Below are 20371 nucleotides of genomic sequence, written 5' to 3'. Positions count from 1 at the left end.
TTAAGATATCTTGATGCCCTAAGCATTTCTAGACCATATGGTGCCCCCTCTCCCTGGTAAATTGAGTGACGTTCATTGCCGCATTACAGCTGAGAATGGAAATTAATCACATCATTTTATCACGACAATTGACAGTGCCGCAGCAGTAACGTTGCAACAGAGTACCTAATGCTGCTGCAGTCGCCACCCGAATGTCACCTTTATCACATCTTAGAATGTCATTGAAAACGCAAGCGATGCGAGCGCGAAAATTTTTCGATATAAAAACGCAATTTTATAGACAGTTGTACATTTTTACTTTTAGTATGGATTGGTATGGAAATCAGTCACATCATTTGATCACGAAAGTTGACAGTGCTGCAGCAATAACGTTGCAACAGAGTAATACTGCTGCAGTCGCCATAGCTTAGAAAGTGATCGAAAACGCGAGCGAAGCGAGCGCGAAAATTTTTCGATATAAAAACGCAATTTGATAGACAGTTGTACATTTTTACTTTTAGTATGGAAATCAGTCACATCATTTTATCCGGAAATTGACAGTGCTGCAGCAGTAACGTTGCATCAGAGTAATGCTGCTGCAGTCGCCATATATTAGAAAGTGATTAAAAACGCGAGCGAAGCGAGCGCGAAAATTTTTCGATATAAAAACGCAATTTGATAGACAGTTGTACATTTTTACTTTTAGGATGGAAATCAGTCACATCATTTTATCACGAAAATTGACAGTGCTACAGCAGTAACGTTGCAACAGAGTAATGCTGCTGCAGTCGCCATATCTTAGAAAGCAATAGAAAACGCGAGCGAAGCGAGCGCGAAAATTTTTCGACATAAAAACCCAATTTGATAGACAGTTGTACTTTTTTACTTTTAGTATGGAAGTCAGTCACATCATTTTATCACGAAAATTGACAGTGCTGCAGCAGCAGCGTTGCAACAGAGTAATGCTGCTGCAGTCGCCATATCTTAGAAAGTTATTGAAAACGCGAGCGAAGCGAGTGCGAACACTTTTCGATATATTATTAATTTATTAAATCAACATAATTATTCAATTATTTTTGTTGATATCCGTGTCTTCTAAACTTAGAGTTAATTTGGCAAAATCTTTCCTCGGTGGCTTATTCATGTCACAACGTATTAAATTCAGCTCCATCTGTTAGTTTACCAGGGTACTCAATAGTGGTAGCACATATTTGAAAAAAGTTTGCCCCTCCTTCCTAAGTAGCGCCATAAGATTCAGGGGCAAACTTAAGTCAATCGAGTGTTGTGGCTACCCCCCCTTTTAGGGGTTGAATTTTTATAGCCTATAACCTGGCCGGTGATTTTCTCGACATATTAGTAAAGTTTTCATCAAAATCCGTTCAGCCGTTTTCACGTGATGCGCGTTCAAATAAACAGACAAACAGATAAACAGATAAACAGACAAACAGACAAAAATTCTAAAAACTTTTGGAACGTGTTCTGTTATCGATTCTAAGTATCCCCAGCCAACTTTTTTTCAAATATCTTCCATGTACAGACTTTCGACCGTCTTCAGCTTTATTATATGTATAGATATTAAAAACGGGTCACTCACGTATTTTAAGTCCAAAAACGCTCCTCACTCACACACGACACACACACGTGATGACACTCCTCGGTACGGAGTGAAACATGTCGAGCGTTTTTCGACTTAAAATACGTGAGTGACCCGTTTTTAATATATTTAATATGACATGATTTTGTATTTAAAATAGGTACTGATTTTGTAATTTTGAAGTGCACTTTTCAGGTGCTTGTTTAATATTGGCTTGTTTGTTCATAGACTGATGAAATTAATTTCACATTGCTTGTTTATTAAGTAAAATATCCCTATAATTGACTGAAATATTTAATACTCATCTTTATTGAGTTTCAGAACATATTTCAATAACATTGTTGCATAGTTTACGTAATTTATCAAAATACCTGTACAAATATTGAATATTGAATCCCGCAGTTTCAATGGGTATGATAAATGTATTTCGTACTAAGCAGAAACATCTGCAAACAATATCACAATTAGAGATAGGCCGAATACGAATATTTGGCCGAATATTCGGTTTAGATCACACCGAATTTGGTTAGGCTAAAACTGCCTAAAACAAGTTCATACAGGTCCGCGATCTGCACTCCGCATGTGTTTTTGACCTTCCCCTCTGGATCGGCCGGGAATGTTTATGAAAATTATGAAATGAAACGGGACCGTCTCATGCCTGGCCGCGAACTGCACCCTAGCTAGCGGACGCCCTTAAAAAAGAATTTGTTTATTCGGTAAATATTCGGCAGTTCGAACCGAACTATTCGGCCGAATACGAACATTGAAAAATATGCCAAATAGCGAATAATTATCGAATATTCGGCCCATTTCTAATCACAATGCTTCGAAAAAAAAAACTACAAAAAAAGTAGTCACATCTTAAAATCCGTCATCGCACTTATAACCCCTCTGATGTTGCGGGTATCCATGGGCAACGGTAATTGCTTACCATCAGGCGGTTCGCCTTCTTGTTTGCCTCCTATATCATAAAAACGACGTCCATTTTTAACGCCTGTAGCGACAGTGGGGAGACACCCCTGAATTCGGGCAAACTCGGCTCCGTTCGGCTCAACATTGCTCCGAGCAATTATTAGGGTTGACACAACTTGACGTCCCTTTGCGTGCACGACCACAGATAAGATAATTACTTGAATTTTGACAACCCTATTTAGTCGAAAGGGGTACTGCCATAAGTTAGAAAGGGATATTATGATTCGACCCAGCCGGCCTAGCCAAGGTTACAATCGCTATCGCTTCGACAACGAAAAGCATTATGTCTCTCTATCACTCTTCCATATTAGTGTGACAGTGACGATTGCTTTTCGATCGCTACGGAGCGTAAGCGATTGGCATCTTGGCTACGCGGCCAGAATCGCTGTCGCTTCGGTTTTGTAGGAAGTGTCCTTTCTGTACGGTAGTACAATTTACTTATTCTGTGATAGCGTCACAATATCGCCATATTGAATTTTTGGGTGTTAGAAAGGACAATAGGCTACCGACGGTCATAATCATATTTTTAGGGACACAAAGGATCCTCACATTAATGCGCATGGCTAATGAATGGAAGGCCATATAGACTTTTTGCCGCCATTTTAGGGATCCAGATTTTATTCTATAAGGTTAAGAATTACAAAATATTATAAGTAGGATATTCGGCTTTCATTAAATGAAAGAAATGTTTGTATGTCAGTAACAAAATGTGGCTTTCCGACTCAGAAGGGCCCTTATTCTACAAGTGGAATAACGCAATAAGGACCTTTTTATCTGAAATTCCAACAGAAATTCTGATAGAAAAGACCTTATTACACATGAAGCATAAAGACCCTTCTCTGTTGGAAAGCCACAAATATTCTCTTACTACTTACCTACACTAAAATTGGGACTCGCGAAATACATATTATGTGCTACACCGGCGAGCCAACAGGACGGTTTGTTACAACAAAATCGGAGATTGTTCAAAATTGTTTTTTTTATTACTTAAGTTCCCTTTTTTTAATTACTCAATGAGTTCGGCTTATTATTTTTTTCAGTGTTTGATGTTGGAGCGAAAAGTTTAAGCCTGATGTTAAGCTAAATTATATTTATAAAATATTCGCATAGAAATTAAATATCCATAAAATTAACTTCTCTTATGAAGATAATAATATTAATGTTTAGGACCATAATACGCGTAAGACGTAAATAATTCGAATACCATATTTCTATGCCAAAATATTTTAAAAAAATTATAATTTTTAGACAAATCTTGAACTTGTGGACATATAGCTGGTCAAGTAGATCTTGTCAGTAGAAAAAGGCGGCAAATTTGAAAAATGTAAGCGCGAAGGGATATCGTCCTATAGAAAATTTGAATTTCGCGCCTTTTTTTACTGACAAGTTCTGCTTGACCAGCTATAGTTGTGATACTGGACTATAAATAGTTGGCTGGTTTTACGGTAGATTATTGTCTGTATCTTCAGGTATTTATATAAAAGTAAACAAAATCTACCCTCAAATGGCTCCAGCCAGTTGAGGGTAGATGAAAACATTACATGATCAAATAATGTAGGTTAAAGTCAGGTCGTTCAGTGACAGATCCAGGCGGTTTGTATTTGGTTGGTTAACCAATTTAATATTATAACTACCCGAAAATTTACAAATTATTTGTTTACTTTTACTTAAATACCTAAAGTATTGTACGAATGGTCGGCCTGAAAACCAGCGTTGTAGTAGGTAAGCCCGCTGCAACACATGCTGAGGTTCGCTCCTTTTTAGCATCATAATTTTAAAAGTTTTTATATCTACCTACATGTAAACATATTAATTTGTGCCTATTTAAGTTTAATTCTAAGGCTTGTAATGTTTTGTAGCATTGCCTGTAAACATTTTTCAATGTGGCGTTAAATAAAAAATAATCTAGGTCTATGTCTATAAAAATACAGAGTACCTATAGGTACCTACTGACGCCACTGAGAAGTGTTGAATAAACACCGAATAAAACCTAAATACGTCGTGCATTTAACCAAATGCATTTAACGGGGGAAAAATAAAATAAGTACCTAAATAACGCCGTCAACAAAACAGAAAAATCCCCTTAAGTCTGCTATTCTTACTAAAAGCTACAGGACCCTTTGTTATCCAAACGGAGGCTCTCGCGGAGCGACAGCGTTTTTAGGGTTCCGTCACAGAATAACTAATAGTCCTACCGTACAGAAAATTCACTCCTTCACAAAAGTCAGATTTAGGTATAAAATTATACCTATACTCGCCGCCTGCAACAAAATTGAAAGTTATATCCGCGCAGGAACCGTGAATTTCCTTTGCGCGAGCGCCACGTGACACGACTATCGTGCGGTCGAGCGGCAGCCCACTGCCATACGCCTGCCGCTCCGGGCGGCGCGCCGGCCAAATGTACCTAAACTGCGTAGTGACACCCCCTGGTTCCGTACCCGAAGGGTAAAAACGGGACCCTATTAATAAGACTCCTCTGTACGTCTGTCTGTCCGTCTGTCTGTCTCTCTGGTGGCTGTATTTCATGATCCGTGATAGCTATAGAGTTAGACCAACGACAAGACAACGATTTTTAGCACAAGCAGTGCAAGTGTTATTTCAAACGTCATAAAGTTCTATGAAATGATGACGTATAAATAACACTTGCACTGCGTATGCTATCAATATCATTGCAGACTTTTCTTGGTCTAACTCTAGATAGTTGATCACAGATGATGTATTTCTATTGCCGCTATAACAACAAATACTAAAAACAGAATAAAATAAATATTTAAGTGGCCCCATACAACAAACGTAATTTTTTTGCGTAATGGTACGCTACCCTTCGTGCGCGAGTCTGACTCGCACTTGGCCGGTTTTTTCGCTATCGTTCGGCGTTACGGAGGCTTTCAGGATTTTTTTAAATTTTTAACAAGCGGCGGACCTTTTTTGGCAGTCTGTTAGTGGATTTTTGCCTCTCAGGACATCCGGTATTCATGTTACCTTAAATATTTTGCAATGCAGCTGAATAGTATGATACATACCGTAAAGCACTATAACATTGCCCTTTCAACATAACTTTGCCCACCGCGTCAAATTTCAATAAAAACGAAATTACAGATACAATTTCTTCACTTTCTTCAGAAAGTGTATCTGTGACGACTTTCAAGATATTTCGCTTAGTACTGAACTGTGACGCGGTGGGCAAAGTTATGTTGAAACGGCGATGTTATAGTGTTTTACTGTATGAATTTATTTTGCCATTTTTACAGAAAATTTGCTCAGGTTCATAAAATGAAAATTGTACCAGATATTTTATTCCGATTGTATTCATATTTTACTTGACTACTCGTTATGGATAGGCATTTATTAAGCTTTGCTACTAAAATGAGTTAAGCTTAAAGCTTTTGAATCAAAGGAATTTTTTACATAAATGCCTAAAATATACATTCGCAGAAATTTTCTGCAACACTCTGCAAGCCATTTTATTTTACACCATCAACCTTGGAAGATTTATCCAAACGGAGACGCCGTCTGTAATTTTCTGTACAAAACAGTCTGCCGATTTTTGCTGGGGAGGGATACGTCAAATGTATACGTAACGAAAAAAATCACCATGTCAGATAAACGTCAGTCCATACAATGTGTATGACTATTGGCCTCCTATTTTCGACAGAGGGGAACGCCTGTTAATTTCTACTCTGTTTGGTTATATCCTCCAAGCCATCAATCAACACAGTATTAAAATTGTAAACATTCACGGATAAGCAGAAATATCGCGCCAACTTTTATGAATCAACCTCTATGTCGCAATAAGCAGACTGATATGTTGACTCCAAGCGTATTTAATTAAAAAAATATAATAAAACGGCTGAATGGTCCGCACTCGAGCCCATTCATTCCAAATTTGAATAAAAGTGAGATTCTTTTGTTTTTCTCTGCTATATACATAATTCCAGCCTGCCATCTGGTGAGGGTTATAACGATGCCGGGCTATGTCATAAATGCCTAATGAAATCAGGCCAAAAAAATATTGGCTATACTTGGTCAAGCAGATCTTGTCAGTAGAAAAAGGCGGCAAATTTGAAAAATGTAGGCGCGAAGGTATATCGTCCCATAGAAAATTTGAATTTCGCGCCTTTTTTTACTGACAAGATTTGCTTGACCAGCTATATGTGTCAAGTGCGTGATGACAAAAATTATAGCGCTGATCGCTCGGTGGACAAAATTGTATGTTTTTGTGAGTACAATTGAAATATGGAATTTTTAACGCCAATTAAGTCACTTTAAATATATCTTTGGCACTTGCTTTTGCTTGATACTGAACTATGGAAAAAAATTGCAATAACTTTGAGGTTACAGTTTACTTTTGACTAAAAAATATTGACAGCCTTCTACTAAATATTCAGGACACGAATTTACGAATAGCGTCGATAATATACATAAGTCTATAGATTCGAACATTTGAACATCAATTAGGCACATTCCTCTATCGCAGTCAATTGGCGTCTCACAATGCACCAATTATCAGAACTGACTGCTCAGTCGAATTCTACTTCGAGTAATTGGACAAGGGTGCCTGTTCGGTGTCCGATCTGATCAGATTATAATTTGAGCGCTCATCGAGACGTTACCGGAATGAGTGGAATGCTTTTGGTTGAAATGGTTGCTGGTTGCCTAAGTATGATAACTACGACTTGGGTTAAGTTAAACGAAGGTTGAGATAAATGCACAGTATCCACGGTATGTAGCTTTTGTGAAATTTTCGGGTTTTCGGTAGCTTCTATCTTATGGCTATTAGGATAACCTATACGTTTGGTAACCGTATAAAATACACTTCGGTTCGATCAATTTTCCAAAATGAATTTCTGTATTTAAATGAAAGGACAACGATAATATTTACATTAAAATGAGATTGTTGTTTACGACTGCTACTCTAAAAAAAATTACTTTAAGATTCATGATCTGATGATAAGTTATATCATCATTGATAATAACCTACATAAATATAATTAGCATATTTATTAGACAGACGTAAAGCCCCGTGGGTACCTTGTCTCGACGGGGTTTATTATCGATTTTTAGGGTTCCGTACCCAAAGGGTAAAAACGGGACCCTATTACTAAGACTCCACTGTCCGTCTGTCTGTCCGTCTGTCCATATGTCTGTCTGTCACCAGGCTGTAAGTCTCATGAACCGTGATAGCCAGACAGTTGAAATTTTCACAAATTATGTATTTCTGTTGCCGCTGTAACAACAAATACTAAAAACAGAATAAAATAAATATTTAAGTGGGGCTCCCATTAGGGTGGTTCAAAAAATATTTTTTTTATTTTCCTACGGGGCACCCCCTTATTTTGTTACACTTATTATGCTGATAAAATACACCAAGTTTCGTAATTTTATCTCAACTACAAGGGGGTGCTCAACCACTTTGAAATTTTTCAAAGTTGTATGAATTCCAAAAAAAAAAGTATTTATTATTCAGAATTTTATTTAAGTATCTGGTTCCACACTATTTGCACATGTGATTTATAAGTTTTGAAGTATAAAAACATTTTTATTTCTATTTTTATAATTTTTCAAAAGTAAGATTTTTTGGATTTCACCTAAAAAAATTATAAAAAATAAAAATAAAAATGTTTTTTTACTTAATAACTTTTAAATCACACTTTCAAATAATGTGAAAACTACTACTTACATAAACATCTAAAAAATAATAACTAGATTTTTTTGGATTTCATACAACTTTGAAAAATTTCAAAGTGTTTGAGCACCCCCTTGTAGTGAAGATAAGATTACAAAACTTGGCGTATTTTGTCAACATAACAAGTGTAACAAAATGAGGGGGTGCCGCTTCTTTTAGCTAGAGTTTGAATTTTTCCCATACAAACGTGAACCACCCTAGCTCCCATACATCAAACGTGATTTTTTGCCGTTTTTTTGCGCAATGGTGCGGAACCCTTCGTGCGCGAGTTCGACTCGTACTTGGCCGGTTTTTATTTAAATGCTAGGAAATGATTTTGAAGACTGACGACTGACGTGCATTCAAGTTAATTAAACAATATTAATCTTAAATCAGTTTATTCTACTTCTTGTCTTCTTTGAGCAGCTGGTAAACGTAAGAGAAGTCCTTTTGTCCGTAGCCACGGGATTGCACGATGCGGTACAGCTGGGTGGCTACCGCGCCCAGGGGGATGGGTGATCTGATGCCAAGGGCCATGCCGCTAGCCAGCTCCAAGTCCTGCAAAAATGAGATAACACCTCAATCTAAATGAAAAAGTCACGTTTGCTCTTAAAATCGCTCTTGACACCAATTGTACTGATCTATCTATTCAGAGACTGCAAGTTTTATACGTATCAGTAGGGTAGGGTATCCATATGTAAATGTTTTGTCAATTAATTATATAAGTACATAGTCATAGATATAAGTCTATTACAATTAAAAGGATCTCTCTACATATCTGACTTTAACCATAATTTCGGTCTAGAACCAAGTTTCTCTTGGCAGACGGGGACACGCACGATACCAAATAGATATACGTCTTTAGTGAACCACCATCGCATTACCTTGCTAAGTCCTATTTAAGTATGGCATACTACTAACCTTAACCATGAGCTCATTTTTGAAGCCGCCATCATAATTTCTGCTGGATGGTGCGGTGGGCACTAGACCGGGCACGGGGCAGTATACTTCAGTGGACCATGATCGCGCGGAGGAGTTGTTCAGGACATCCAACAGGACCTTGGGGTCCAGACCCATTCTGGAAGAGAAGTAAACAATTAGTGTTTTTTGAAATTCAATTTCAAAGTTAAAATTCAATGTAGCAGCCTTTATCCATAGTCACCTGGCCAGCACCGACGACGTCACAGTGGAACTGCTAGGCACCTACGACCTCAAGCAGAAAGGTCGCTCTTGTCTGTGTGCTTGACAAGGATTTCCACAATGACCTCCTGTATTGCTCCTACCATACGAATGGAAAACGTCTCCTTGTTGGTCACGTTAAAATAATGAAAAAGATAAACTCACTTGATACCCATGTTCATGCACTCGGCAGTGGCCATGCCGGTGATGCCCATGAGCATGTTATTGGCCAGCTTGGCCACCTGGCCAGCGCCTACGTCTCCGCAGTGGAACTGCTTGGCACCCATGGCCTGGAGAAGGGGAAGGGAGCGGTCAAAGTCGCCCTTGCGGCCGCCGGACATGAAGGCCAGGGTGGCGTTCTGAGCGCCCATCACACCTGAGAAGCGATTGTAACATCATGTTTAAATTTAACAGTTTTTAATGATCCACGGTTAGTTTCACTAAAGTTATATCGACCGGTATATAAACGGGGGGTGCCCACCCGCTATCATCAGTAACCCGTAAACAAGATGCGTCACTGAGTCGAAATATCGGGAGCTCGAAAACAATACAAAAGTTAATCAAGGTCCAGATATATCCCAGTCGATATAAGTCTATGTTTAAATTTATTTAAACTAAATTAAACATTACGAACTGGTGGTACTACTTTAAATAGATGTTTAATGTAAGATGTAGCATGACAGTAAAATTACTAAATCGTTCACTTCAAAACTTAAAATACAAGTACGCAAAAAATGAGGTCTGTTTTGTGTTTTATTGGGTAGAATAATAAACCTTATTACAATAAAACTTGATCATCGCAACTATAGTATTTACCTATATAGTGAAATAGGGGAAGTATGTTCAATATTGTTAACAAGATTAAGTAAACTATTGGCTCTCATTTCGCGGAACCTGATGCCCGAAGGGCAGACGGGTAGACTGACTCGAGTTTAAATCTTAATTCTGCTCGCGAGTGTTACAATAAATGTTTTTCATATACTTAAAATTTTAAGAAAATTAATGTTACATGTTTACCGTAGTAAATTACAGATATCGTCCGCCATTTGGTTTGTTTGACGTAGGTACCATTTTAACCATTTTATAGATTTTATTGGTAGCTCTTATTTTTTATGCTATTTTTTTAAAACTACCGAATCTTTAAAGACAGGCAGAAAAATCATACAGCTATGGGAAATAAAACTACTGTGATTTTAGTATAGGTACGAAAAACATTAAATCTTGTCAATGATAAAATGTTGTTTTCCAGCTGAGTTGTGCTAAATCAAATAATGAATGATTTAGATAAAACATACCTACTTTGATAACATTTGATGCCTTCCGTCATGATACCTGTCATATTTGTGTTAAGTGACGTTTATACATTTATCTTATCATTTGTTTTGTTAATATGATCATATTGGTTTATCCTACACGTTTTCCATTACATAATATTCACAAACAGGGTTGGTATTCTTTTTAGGGGTACCCAAAGGGTAAAAACGGGACCCTATTACTAAGACTCCTCTGTCCGTCTGTCTGTCTGTCTGTCGGTCTGTCTGTCACCAGGCTGTATCTCATTAACCGTGATAGCTAGACAGTTGAAATTTTTACAGATGATGTATTTCTGTTGCCGCTATAACAACAAATATTAAAAACAGAATAAAATAAATATTTAATTGGGGCTCCTACACAACAAACGTGATTTATTTGCTGTTTTTAACGTAATGGTACCTACAGAATCCTTCATGCGCTAGTCCGACTCGCACTGGCCCGGTTTTTTTATTTATTTCCGTAGTGAGTCCTTTGTCTATTGCTGATAACTACGCAGAACGCCAATACACATATTAAAAGTTCATTGCTTCAATATATTTAATTATAGATTGCATCATGTATTAAGTATTCGATCTTATCACATCCAAAGATAAAACTTACAGTTGAATTATGATGCAATTCACCCAACAGTTCACCTCTCCATGACTCGCCTACACCACAGAATAAATAATAGTACATACTAGGTACATACAGAAGGTTTTTTGGGTAGTTATAATATTTATTGATTAACCAACCAAATACAAAACCACCTGTCACTGCACGACCTGGCCCCTATTTCACCAAGCCGACATTTGTCAGTGACATATGTCGAGTGACAATTATCAAGTGACAGATGACAATTGACAATTTCGTAAACTGTTTTTGTATAGAAGTGCTTATAAACTTGACAGGCATTTAGTTACAATTGTCAATCTTTCATTTAATGACAATGATTTGGTGAAACAAGAGTAGTTTTTATAAGTCGACATGTTTGTCAATTTGTCGGTAATTCTTGACATGAAATCGGAGCTGTGTCAGGCTTAGGTGACAATTGTAGTGTTTTCGTTGTTAGCAAACCCCGTTATTGGCAAACGTTGGCAAAACTTTGTACCCTAAATTCGCCTTTAGGGTACAAATAAAAATCGCTTTTAATCGCTTTTAAATTCTTCTTAACAAGCATGAAATCATAATAACACTATAAATAGTAATTGTTGCCTACGAAGGCGTTTAGTACTTCACCATTTAGGATTTGGATTTGGAATAAGTTTCAGTAATAGTTTTGATTAGGTTGGGGACCGGTAGCGATTAGTTAGGTATGTTTAGGTATTGTTTTTTTAATGATTTACTTGGGCGAAGTTGGGCACTAACGATAAAGTTAGGGTTTTGGTTAGAAAATGAATCTCCGCGAAAGCAACAGAGGTGATATTCTTATACAAGGCAATATATTATAAAGTAGGTACGAATAGATTTCTACTTTGACGTCACTGCACTTTGCATTTGCAGAAAAAATAACTTAAAAGTAACAAAAAAATAATGCTTTCACGCCTTGTCAACAAATAATGTAGGTATACGCTGCATTAGATGGGGTTGGGATCTCAATCAATATCATGTTAGTGATGACAACACGGCACATTGAAAGCAATTAACGATCTCTCGTCAAGAATTGACAAATATATCGACTAGTAAAAATTACCCTTGTTTCACAAAATAATTGTCATTAAATTTAAGATGGACAATTGTACCGAAATACCTGTCATGTTTATATGAAATTCTATACAAAACAATTTATGAAATTGTCACCTGTCACCTGTCACTTGTCAATTGTCACTCGACATATGTCACTGATAAATGTCGGTGTGGTGAAACAGAGGTCTGTCATGTTTTGACAATTGTCGTACTTGGTGAAATAGGCCCCTGACTTTAACCTACATTATTTGATCATGTAATATTTTCATTTACCCTCAACTGGCTTAAGAAGCCATTACTTACCTCCTGAGACCGGGGCATCAATGAAGCCGACGCCATTTTCGATGGCGACGGGGAAGATCTCTTTAGGCACGTTCGGGTCCACTGTGCTTGAGTCGATTAGCAGCGCGCCTTTTTGGGCCTGAAAGGAAAATTACAATACTTTGAAAATTGGAAACAATTTTCAATTTAGACATATTATGATATTATAATGCACTTATGGAAAAGTATGGTTCAAACCTATATAAGTAACAGCCTCGAGGAGATGGTATGGAATTAAGTTTTTCAAATGATTGTACATGACATCTTAAAAGAACATTAATGTTCTTCTAGGAATCAAACAACAAAAATTTCTTTTACCCTCTCATCGAGAATGGACCAACCAAAATGTATGAAACAGCCAAATTGTTTTTTCGCGATTTCGGTGTTGGTCCCGTAGTAAAAGTTGCTCAGTATAATCCCAAACCCTCCCTGGTAATGGGAATGCACTACAATCCAAAATTGAAAAAGGAAGGCTATATAATTAGAAAAGGAAACTTACATGTTTGACAACACCATCCTTGCCAAGATAAGCATCCAGTACCACTTTATTGCTTGGCAAGATGGAGACGACCGCGTCGGCGCTCTCAACAGCCGCGGCGATAGAGCTGGCTCCTTTAACGCCGTTCTTTTCTGCCGCTGTCAGGGTCTCCTTTGATGGGTCATAGCCAGTCACATTGAAGCCCTGAAATTTAAAAGAAAATTAAGAAGAGGTAGGTAGGCCGAAAAGGGGATGGCGGGATGACTTGGACGCATTCTATCCCAAATAGTGGGAAAATGCTGATGACAGGATCGAGTGGAGAAAGCGAAGGGAGGCCTTTACCCAGCCAGCAGTGGGACACCAAAGTAGGCTAATAAAAAAAAAGAGAAAGACCTCCCGACACATGGTGGTCCAATATCAAGAGGGAGATGAAAGCCCAGAACCTAACCCCTGTGACAACCCAGGATAGAGCGTCCTAGCTCCGCCGCCTTACAAGCAGGCCCGAACCCAGATAGAACTGAGACTAAAGGAAGGAGGAAGAAGAAGAAGATATATATTAAGATCCAATGATGATAGCGTGTGCCCATCCTTCTAAAGCTGCCTGACACTGCCTGTGTCCAGCATTGGGGCATAATTATATAGGAGTCCATCCTTTATCTATTATTACTTATTACTTCCCATTATTACTTATTAATGCGCGCAAAACCTCAAATAACCGAAATAAACGATGTAACATCTGTTTAATTTAATAATCGTCGTTTATCTTTTCAGTAAGGTATTTTATTGAAAATATAATTTACTGTTTTAATGAAAAAATTTAAGCGCAGAATATTACCGTATAATCCGTTTATAAAATTTTCTTGTAGCCTCATTTTGTGGAAAATAATTTTACCAATACGTATTTAATCAAAGCGTAATGGTGTTTCAAATGTATAAATACGAAAAAAGTATCATTAAAAAAGTTTAACCGACTTCATAAAGGAATAAAATTAAGTATAATTCCAGAGAAATATCCGTTGTTAAAGAATCCCGTTCTGGTCATCCGCAGTTCCACTTCATGAAATGGAACTGTTTTGGATGAAAATACTAAAAATCACTATAATTATGTATCCCTATAAGATTTGAGGAGTTCCCTAGATTCCTCATGGATCCCATCATCAGAACTAGGTTTTCAAAAAACGGGACCAATTTGGGACTATATTATTATACATTCAATCAAAAAAATATCCTAATCGGTTCAGAAATGACGCAGTTCTGGGGTAACATACATACAAAAAAATATAAAAAAATACGGTCGAATTGATTACTCCTCCTTTTTGGAAGTCGGTTAAAAATATATGTAAATGCAAAGTCAGACGAGCTCAATATCTTCTTTGTTAAAAAAACATGACAAAAGGAAGCTAAGTAACGTGACCAATCCGACCCCTGTCTAAAATGTATCCATCTCCATATTTTAGCATATTTTTTGCATGAATTGAAACGATTTTAATTTGAAATTTCGTAAAACCTCCGCGCCATTACGCCGCTTTTCGTTTTAAATGGCGCTGTTACTTTTATATTAAACTTAGTGGGAATTGAAATGAAAATATTTGAGATGGTGATAAAGAAAAATCTTGGTATGCAATCAAAAAGATTGATGTGTAGGTATTAAAGACACCAATCTTTTTGATTTCCACAAATTAGTTAATAAAGACTTCGTTTGCTCAAAAATTATATAAACATTTTTACTTGACTACAGGTGACGACAGAAAGTGCAGATTAGGCCATGATAGTGAATTTAGTAGGTACCTACCTAATCTAGGAATGTGTGTCTGGCACATTTATGTAAAGTAAGTAGGTAGCTACAAACTCAAAGATGATGTTTTTTTAAATGAGATGTCAATCGTTTTGGCTTTGTAGCCCAAGAGGCTGATTATCATTTAACAATTTGTTATAGTTTTGATCTTGATTTGATATAACTTTGACGATCGTCTTGGTGATTGGATTGATAACAAATTGTAAAATCAAAATTGGCTTCGAGGTCTTACTTATTCACTTCCATACTAAATGAGTAGGTATAATAGGAACGTCAATGTGGAATAACTCCATCGTCTTTAAAAGGGAAGAATAGCTACCGACAATAGGTACCTACTTTTTTCATACAAGTACCATTTCGGGAGAAAACGGTTTCCACTAACTAAATCTTAACAAATCACTTTGATATTGATGTCGATCGCTTCAGCATAATATATTCTAGGTCTATAGGGTTCGCTTTAAAAAATATTTTTCTATTGCAAATTTTGAAACAAGGAACCTAGTTTTTCATTGTGTCAATAACGTACTAAAAATTATGGAGAATGGAAAATATTTAAAAGTGGAAAAACATTTTCTCTTTTTGTATGGAGTACGTAGTATACTTCCCTCTTGAGTGCTCTGTGCCGAGAAGTAATTAATCTACTAGAAACCAGTACAAGAAAGTCCAAGCCGAGCCGATGCCCAATTGTTTAGCTAACCGTGAAAGTAAGATAGACGATAGTTTGCGGTTGTACTCGGTTACAGGGCTCATGTTTTTGCTATCTCGTATCGTTGCCGTTACCTATGTATTGTATCATTATACGGAAATGTACCCTGCTTTAACATATAATATTGTGTATCTAAATAAATTTATCTTACTGATACACTCAAGAGCACAAAAACGGTTTATTTGTATGCAATTCCCATTTTGATAAATTTTCAGATTAAATTGCTTAGATTAGATGTTTGTTATTAAATATACACGAATTTCTATCATTACTTATTGACAAACAAAAAGAGATAATTAATTTAAACAAGCAATCAAATCAAGCTATAATTTTCATCATAAAAGTCCTGGAATCCGTAAACTTAGGGGGTACTTGGACTTTTAACCACGCCCATATTAAATAAATTAATTGAATACAGTTGATTGGTTGCTAAGATATTCAGTTACTTGGGGCCTGATTCGGATTTTGAAATAAACATCTATTAGACATCTTTTAGACATCGCCAAGATACGATAACGATATGTTTAAGATCTAACCTGTCAAATTTGACATTTGCGCGATTCTGGAGATACTGTTGAACGATTTCTACAGGATATGACTTAGAGATCCAATTCACATCTAATAGATATCTTACTCTATCTAACGTAAAAGTGACATTGGTTGCCCGAATTGCGCTGCAAAAGAGAACTAGTTGATATCTAAACTATAACGTATCTAGAATGGATCTAGTACGTGTCGTCTCTTGTGAATATCTTGAAGTTCGAATACGGCAGTTGTACCCATACACGATTAATTTCAATAACCTTGGCACTGCCGAACAGCTACGTATTTGAACAAGTGTGGCTTCGAACCGGTGTCTTCACTCACCGTCAATTTATTAATATGAAGATATAGTTGTTTCAATATAAATACCGTCAATTTATGTATACTCGTATGTAGATATAGTTGCTCATGTACCTCAGTTTATAAATACTTTAACTTTGTAGTGTTGTTGTTTTAAAAAATATGAATTCGAGTTTGCTCATCATCAACATGATTTTGCCCATCAAAACAACGTGTTCAAACTACAAAAACATATTTTCCCTATCTTACGTATTTACGCACGCGATCCGACATATAAATCTACATAATTCTATTTATATTATATAATGGCGGCGCACCACGCCCACTATATCAAACACGTTGTGTGGATCGCCCTTATTTATTCGCCCTATCAAATGTATTTAATTCATTACAAATGTTACTATGTAAAGTTATGTATAAATCTCAGTGATAGCGTTATGATAAGGCAAAGTAATTAGAGATAGGTACAGCCAGTTGCAGTAGTTGAACGGCCGAGGTGATCAAAATGATCTAAACACAACTTTGTTGTTAAGATAATAAGAGTGGCCCGCTCCTGAGGGCCTACCGGGCTACGGTAACAGAGGGCCTACCGCGAACCACGTTCGACGTGTTGCCTCCCTGTCACACTTACGTACGAATTTACAAGTGCGACAGAGAGGCAGCACCTCGAACGACTCGAACGTGGTACGAGGTAGGCCCTCTGTTACCTACTGACTGCAGGTACGTATATAGTAGGGTCAATCAGGAATATGCAGTAGGTAATGTAAGCAGTTTCTGTTTAATAGTCTTAGGGCCCGATTCGGATTTTGAAATAGACATCTATTAGACATCTTTTAGACGTCACCAAGATACGATAACGATATGTTTAAGATCTAACCTGTCAAATTTGACATTTGCGCGATTCTGGAGATACTGTTGAACGATTTCCACAGGATATGACTTAGAGATCCAATTCACATCTAATAGATATCTTACTCTATCTAACGTAAAAGTGACATTGGTTGCCCGAACTGCGCTGCGAAAGAGAACTAGTTGATATCTAAACTATAAAGTATCTAGTACGTGTCGTCTCTTGTGAATATCTTGAAGTTCGAATACGGCAGTTAGTGACATTCAAGATAGTTTTTCAAGATGGCGATCGATCATTGAGCCTAATTCTGATTTTGTGATTTGTTATGGTATTGATCTTGTTTTGTTACGATTTTGACGATCGGCTTGTGATTGGTGCTCATCTCTCAAACCACCTTCACTTCATTTCGCATGTATCAATAAGCGTGAGTGATCTTCAAGGTCGTGTGAAAACAAGATCAAAACCGTGACACATTGTTAGAATAGAATCGGCCCTCTATGTTTGTGAGTAGAGATGGGTAACTACCCGGGTAAATACCCGAGAGCGGGTATTTACCCGGTAAATACCCGATATTTACCTACCCGCGGGTAAATACGCGGGTATTTTCGTATTTCTTCTAAATTTGATGTGTTTAATGGTATGTGAGTATAAATAAGATTAATTTAAGTATTTTTTTATAATGTTACATAAAATGTATGTTCAAACTAATTACGAAAAGGTTGCTATGAGGTGAAGTTCGATTTTAACATATATCAGTCCAATTATAAAAATCGTGTAAATCATTCCCTGGCTTCCGGGAATGTTTTAAAATGCTTTTAATATACATTAGAAAGATTAAAATAAAGAATACTTATGAATGATAATAAAAAAGAATTGTGCAGTATCCCAACTTGTGAAGCTTATAAGTCAAACACAGTTAGTTTTAGGACAAAAATGTATATAACTTTTTTTGTAGAAAATTATGTCTACTTTAGGTTGTACATACAACACTTTTCGATATTAATGACAGATTCCAAGAAATATGAAAAAGTTCACTTTTGCCCCCCTCCCCCCAACCACACCCCCCGCCGACCGAAGTTGGAATGTGTATTATCAACGTATAAGTACGATAATTTACAAAAGTCTAAAAAAAATACTCTTATGACGGCCTTTTTTTAATATTTATCAAAATTGTACTAAAAATTCCGTAGTTACAACTGCAACTGCAACTAAACCATTTCATTTTAAATGACACACAATAATTACAGCCATTAACTCGGTTTATATCTCCACTTTAACACAAATCGACATGTGCAACAAGAAATGAATCTACCCGTCCATTTGGGTAGATACGGGTAAATTCCGGGTAGATGGGTATTTACCGGGTATTTACCTGGGTGGGTAAATTGGGTAAATACCCGCGACCCATCTCTATTTGTGAGGCATCAAATGAGGAGTGTCTTTTCAAAAGAGCATATTTTTGTATGGTATCTATAGACAAATTAGCCCTTTTGAAAAGACTCCTCATATAAGACAGGCACCTGTACCTATAGCATTTAAGTTGTATGAAGAAAAATTTTAATTTAATATTACATATGTCTTGCCACACCTCCAAAACGCTTCATATCGACGGCGAAGGTATACCATGAACTCCTACTATGTTTACTATAAATGAAAATGTGTGTTACTAAAAATGTTCTTCGTAGATCGTACCTACTAAATGAATGGAATAATTTGGAAAGTATTTAGCACGTTTATATGTAATGTAATGAGTCTAATACCATTAAAGAAATCTACTTTTCCAAATCAATTCCAAAATCCTAACAGCAAGACAGTTGAAATGAGTATCAGAAACGCTCGTGCTACTATAAAAATAAAGTCGGTTTTTGAATACCAATCATACCGGTGACACCGGTTAGCGGCAAAACAATAGACAAAAACGTCGTTGTTTTCGCTTTTTCTAACTTTATATCAAAATAATTATGCTAGATATCATTAAATGTTTGTTCGGTTTTTAAAAAACAATTTATTTATTTTTGACAAGTCATTGTTATATATCATCGAAAATTTAATTGTCTTTGTCTAATTTCTTATTAATTATTTACAACATTATTAAAGTGATTCAACCCATATTTTACAAGGTACTTGTCTTGGCATTCTATATGGATTTTTTTTTCTATTAAAATCCGACACTAAATTAATTTAAATACAAAGTTTTGACAAACAAAATCTTATTGACATACATAGTCATGATGGGGCCAAATACCATGAATAAATTACAATAACATTACACAAAAACGTACCTTTTTGACCAAATTCGCGGCCATAAAACCTCCCATATTTCCGAGGCCAAGAAACGCCACATTTTTGTCCGCCTTGGAACTGTAAGCGCGCCTCGAGAAACTCGACAAACTGGTGGTAAGAATGGGCCGGGCCGCCATTTTGAATCTTTAATTAAACGCGGTCGTACTGAGGCGCCGGCGCAATGCGACTGATTCAACTTCGTTTGAATGACGTTCGGATACCGGATTATATCGACAATTTAGACTTATTGTAAAAGAGATTTTGTTTAAATTTGTAAGTTGAACGGTTCTGATAAGGTTGATTATTGAATGAGGCTATGTTTGTACTTATGCTGATTGAGTTGGGATGTGATAACGTTATCGAGTTATCAGCTCGGTCTTTAGTAGTTTTTAATATTTCTATTTGAATTGTTAAATAATATGCTTAAGAACAAATATTTATTATGCTTAGTTTTAACTGTTTGTTAATCCTGTTTTGACAAATAGGTGTTTGAGTACGAGTAATATGAAAAGTTATTCAAATGTATGCGTTAATACGGTAGAATTTGAGTCAGTTTTAGCGCCGCGTACCTTAGTTCTATTATCATACTACAATTTATAGGTCTACAAAGTATAAAACAGTGTTTGTTTTTATACATCTGGCATTACTACCGTAAATAAATAAATAATAGTAAATAAGTTAATTAGGAATACTTATAGCTTAAAATACGCAAAATTATTTTGGTGGT

The 20371-nt window shown here is 36.5% G+C and overlaps 1 protein-coding gene and 1 long non-coding RNA gene across 2 annotated transcripts in view; one reads left to right on the top strand and one right to left on the bottom strand.

Annotated features, from left to right (window-relative positions):
* LOC134791807 (uncharacterized) overlaps positions 1-20371 on the top strand; it is a 97682-nt gene that overhangs the window by 41272 nt on the left and 36039 nt on the right. The window lies entirely within an intron of this gene.
* On the bottom strand, positions 8592-19842 carry LOC134791521 (probable 3-hydroxyisobutyrate dehydrogenase, mitochondrial). Its single transcript, XM_063762569.1, has 6 exons — positions 19644-19842; positions 13189-13371; positions 12672-12789; positions 9555-9765; positions 9132-9288; positions 8592-8768 (listed from the first exon to the last, which is right to left on the bottom strand). Exons 1-6 carry the CDS (start codon positions 19779-19781, stop codon positions 8613-8615), a joined length of 963 nt encoding a protein of 320 aa, XP_063618639.1. The 5' UTR covers positions 19782-19842; the 3' UTR covers positions 8592-8612.

Source organism: Cydia splendana, chromosome 6 (assembly GCF_910591565.1).
Source record: "Cydia splendana chromosome 6, ilCydSple1.2, whole genome shotgun sequence".
Classification (NCBI taxonomy): Eukaryota; Metazoa; Arthropoda; class Insecta; order Lepidoptera; family Tortricidae; genus Cydia; species Cydia splendana.
The sequence above is the reverse complement of the archived record's forward strand: the minus strand, read 5'-3'. Positions and strand labels throughout refer to the sequence as shown.

Coding starts and splice junctions, on each gene's coding strand:
- LOC134791521 (XM_063762569.1), bottom strand. CDS start 19,781: ATGGCGGCCCGGCCCATTCTTACCACCAGTTTGTCGAGTTTCTCGAGG. Junction 13,372..19,643: donor CCGCGAATTTGGTCAAAAAG/GTACGTTTTTGT, acceptor TTTAAATTTCAG/GGCTTCAATGTGACTGGCTA. Junction 8,769..9,131: donor AAAATGAGCTCATGGTTAAG/GTTAGTAGTATG, acceptor TCATTTTTGCAG/GACTTGGAGCTGGCTAGCGG.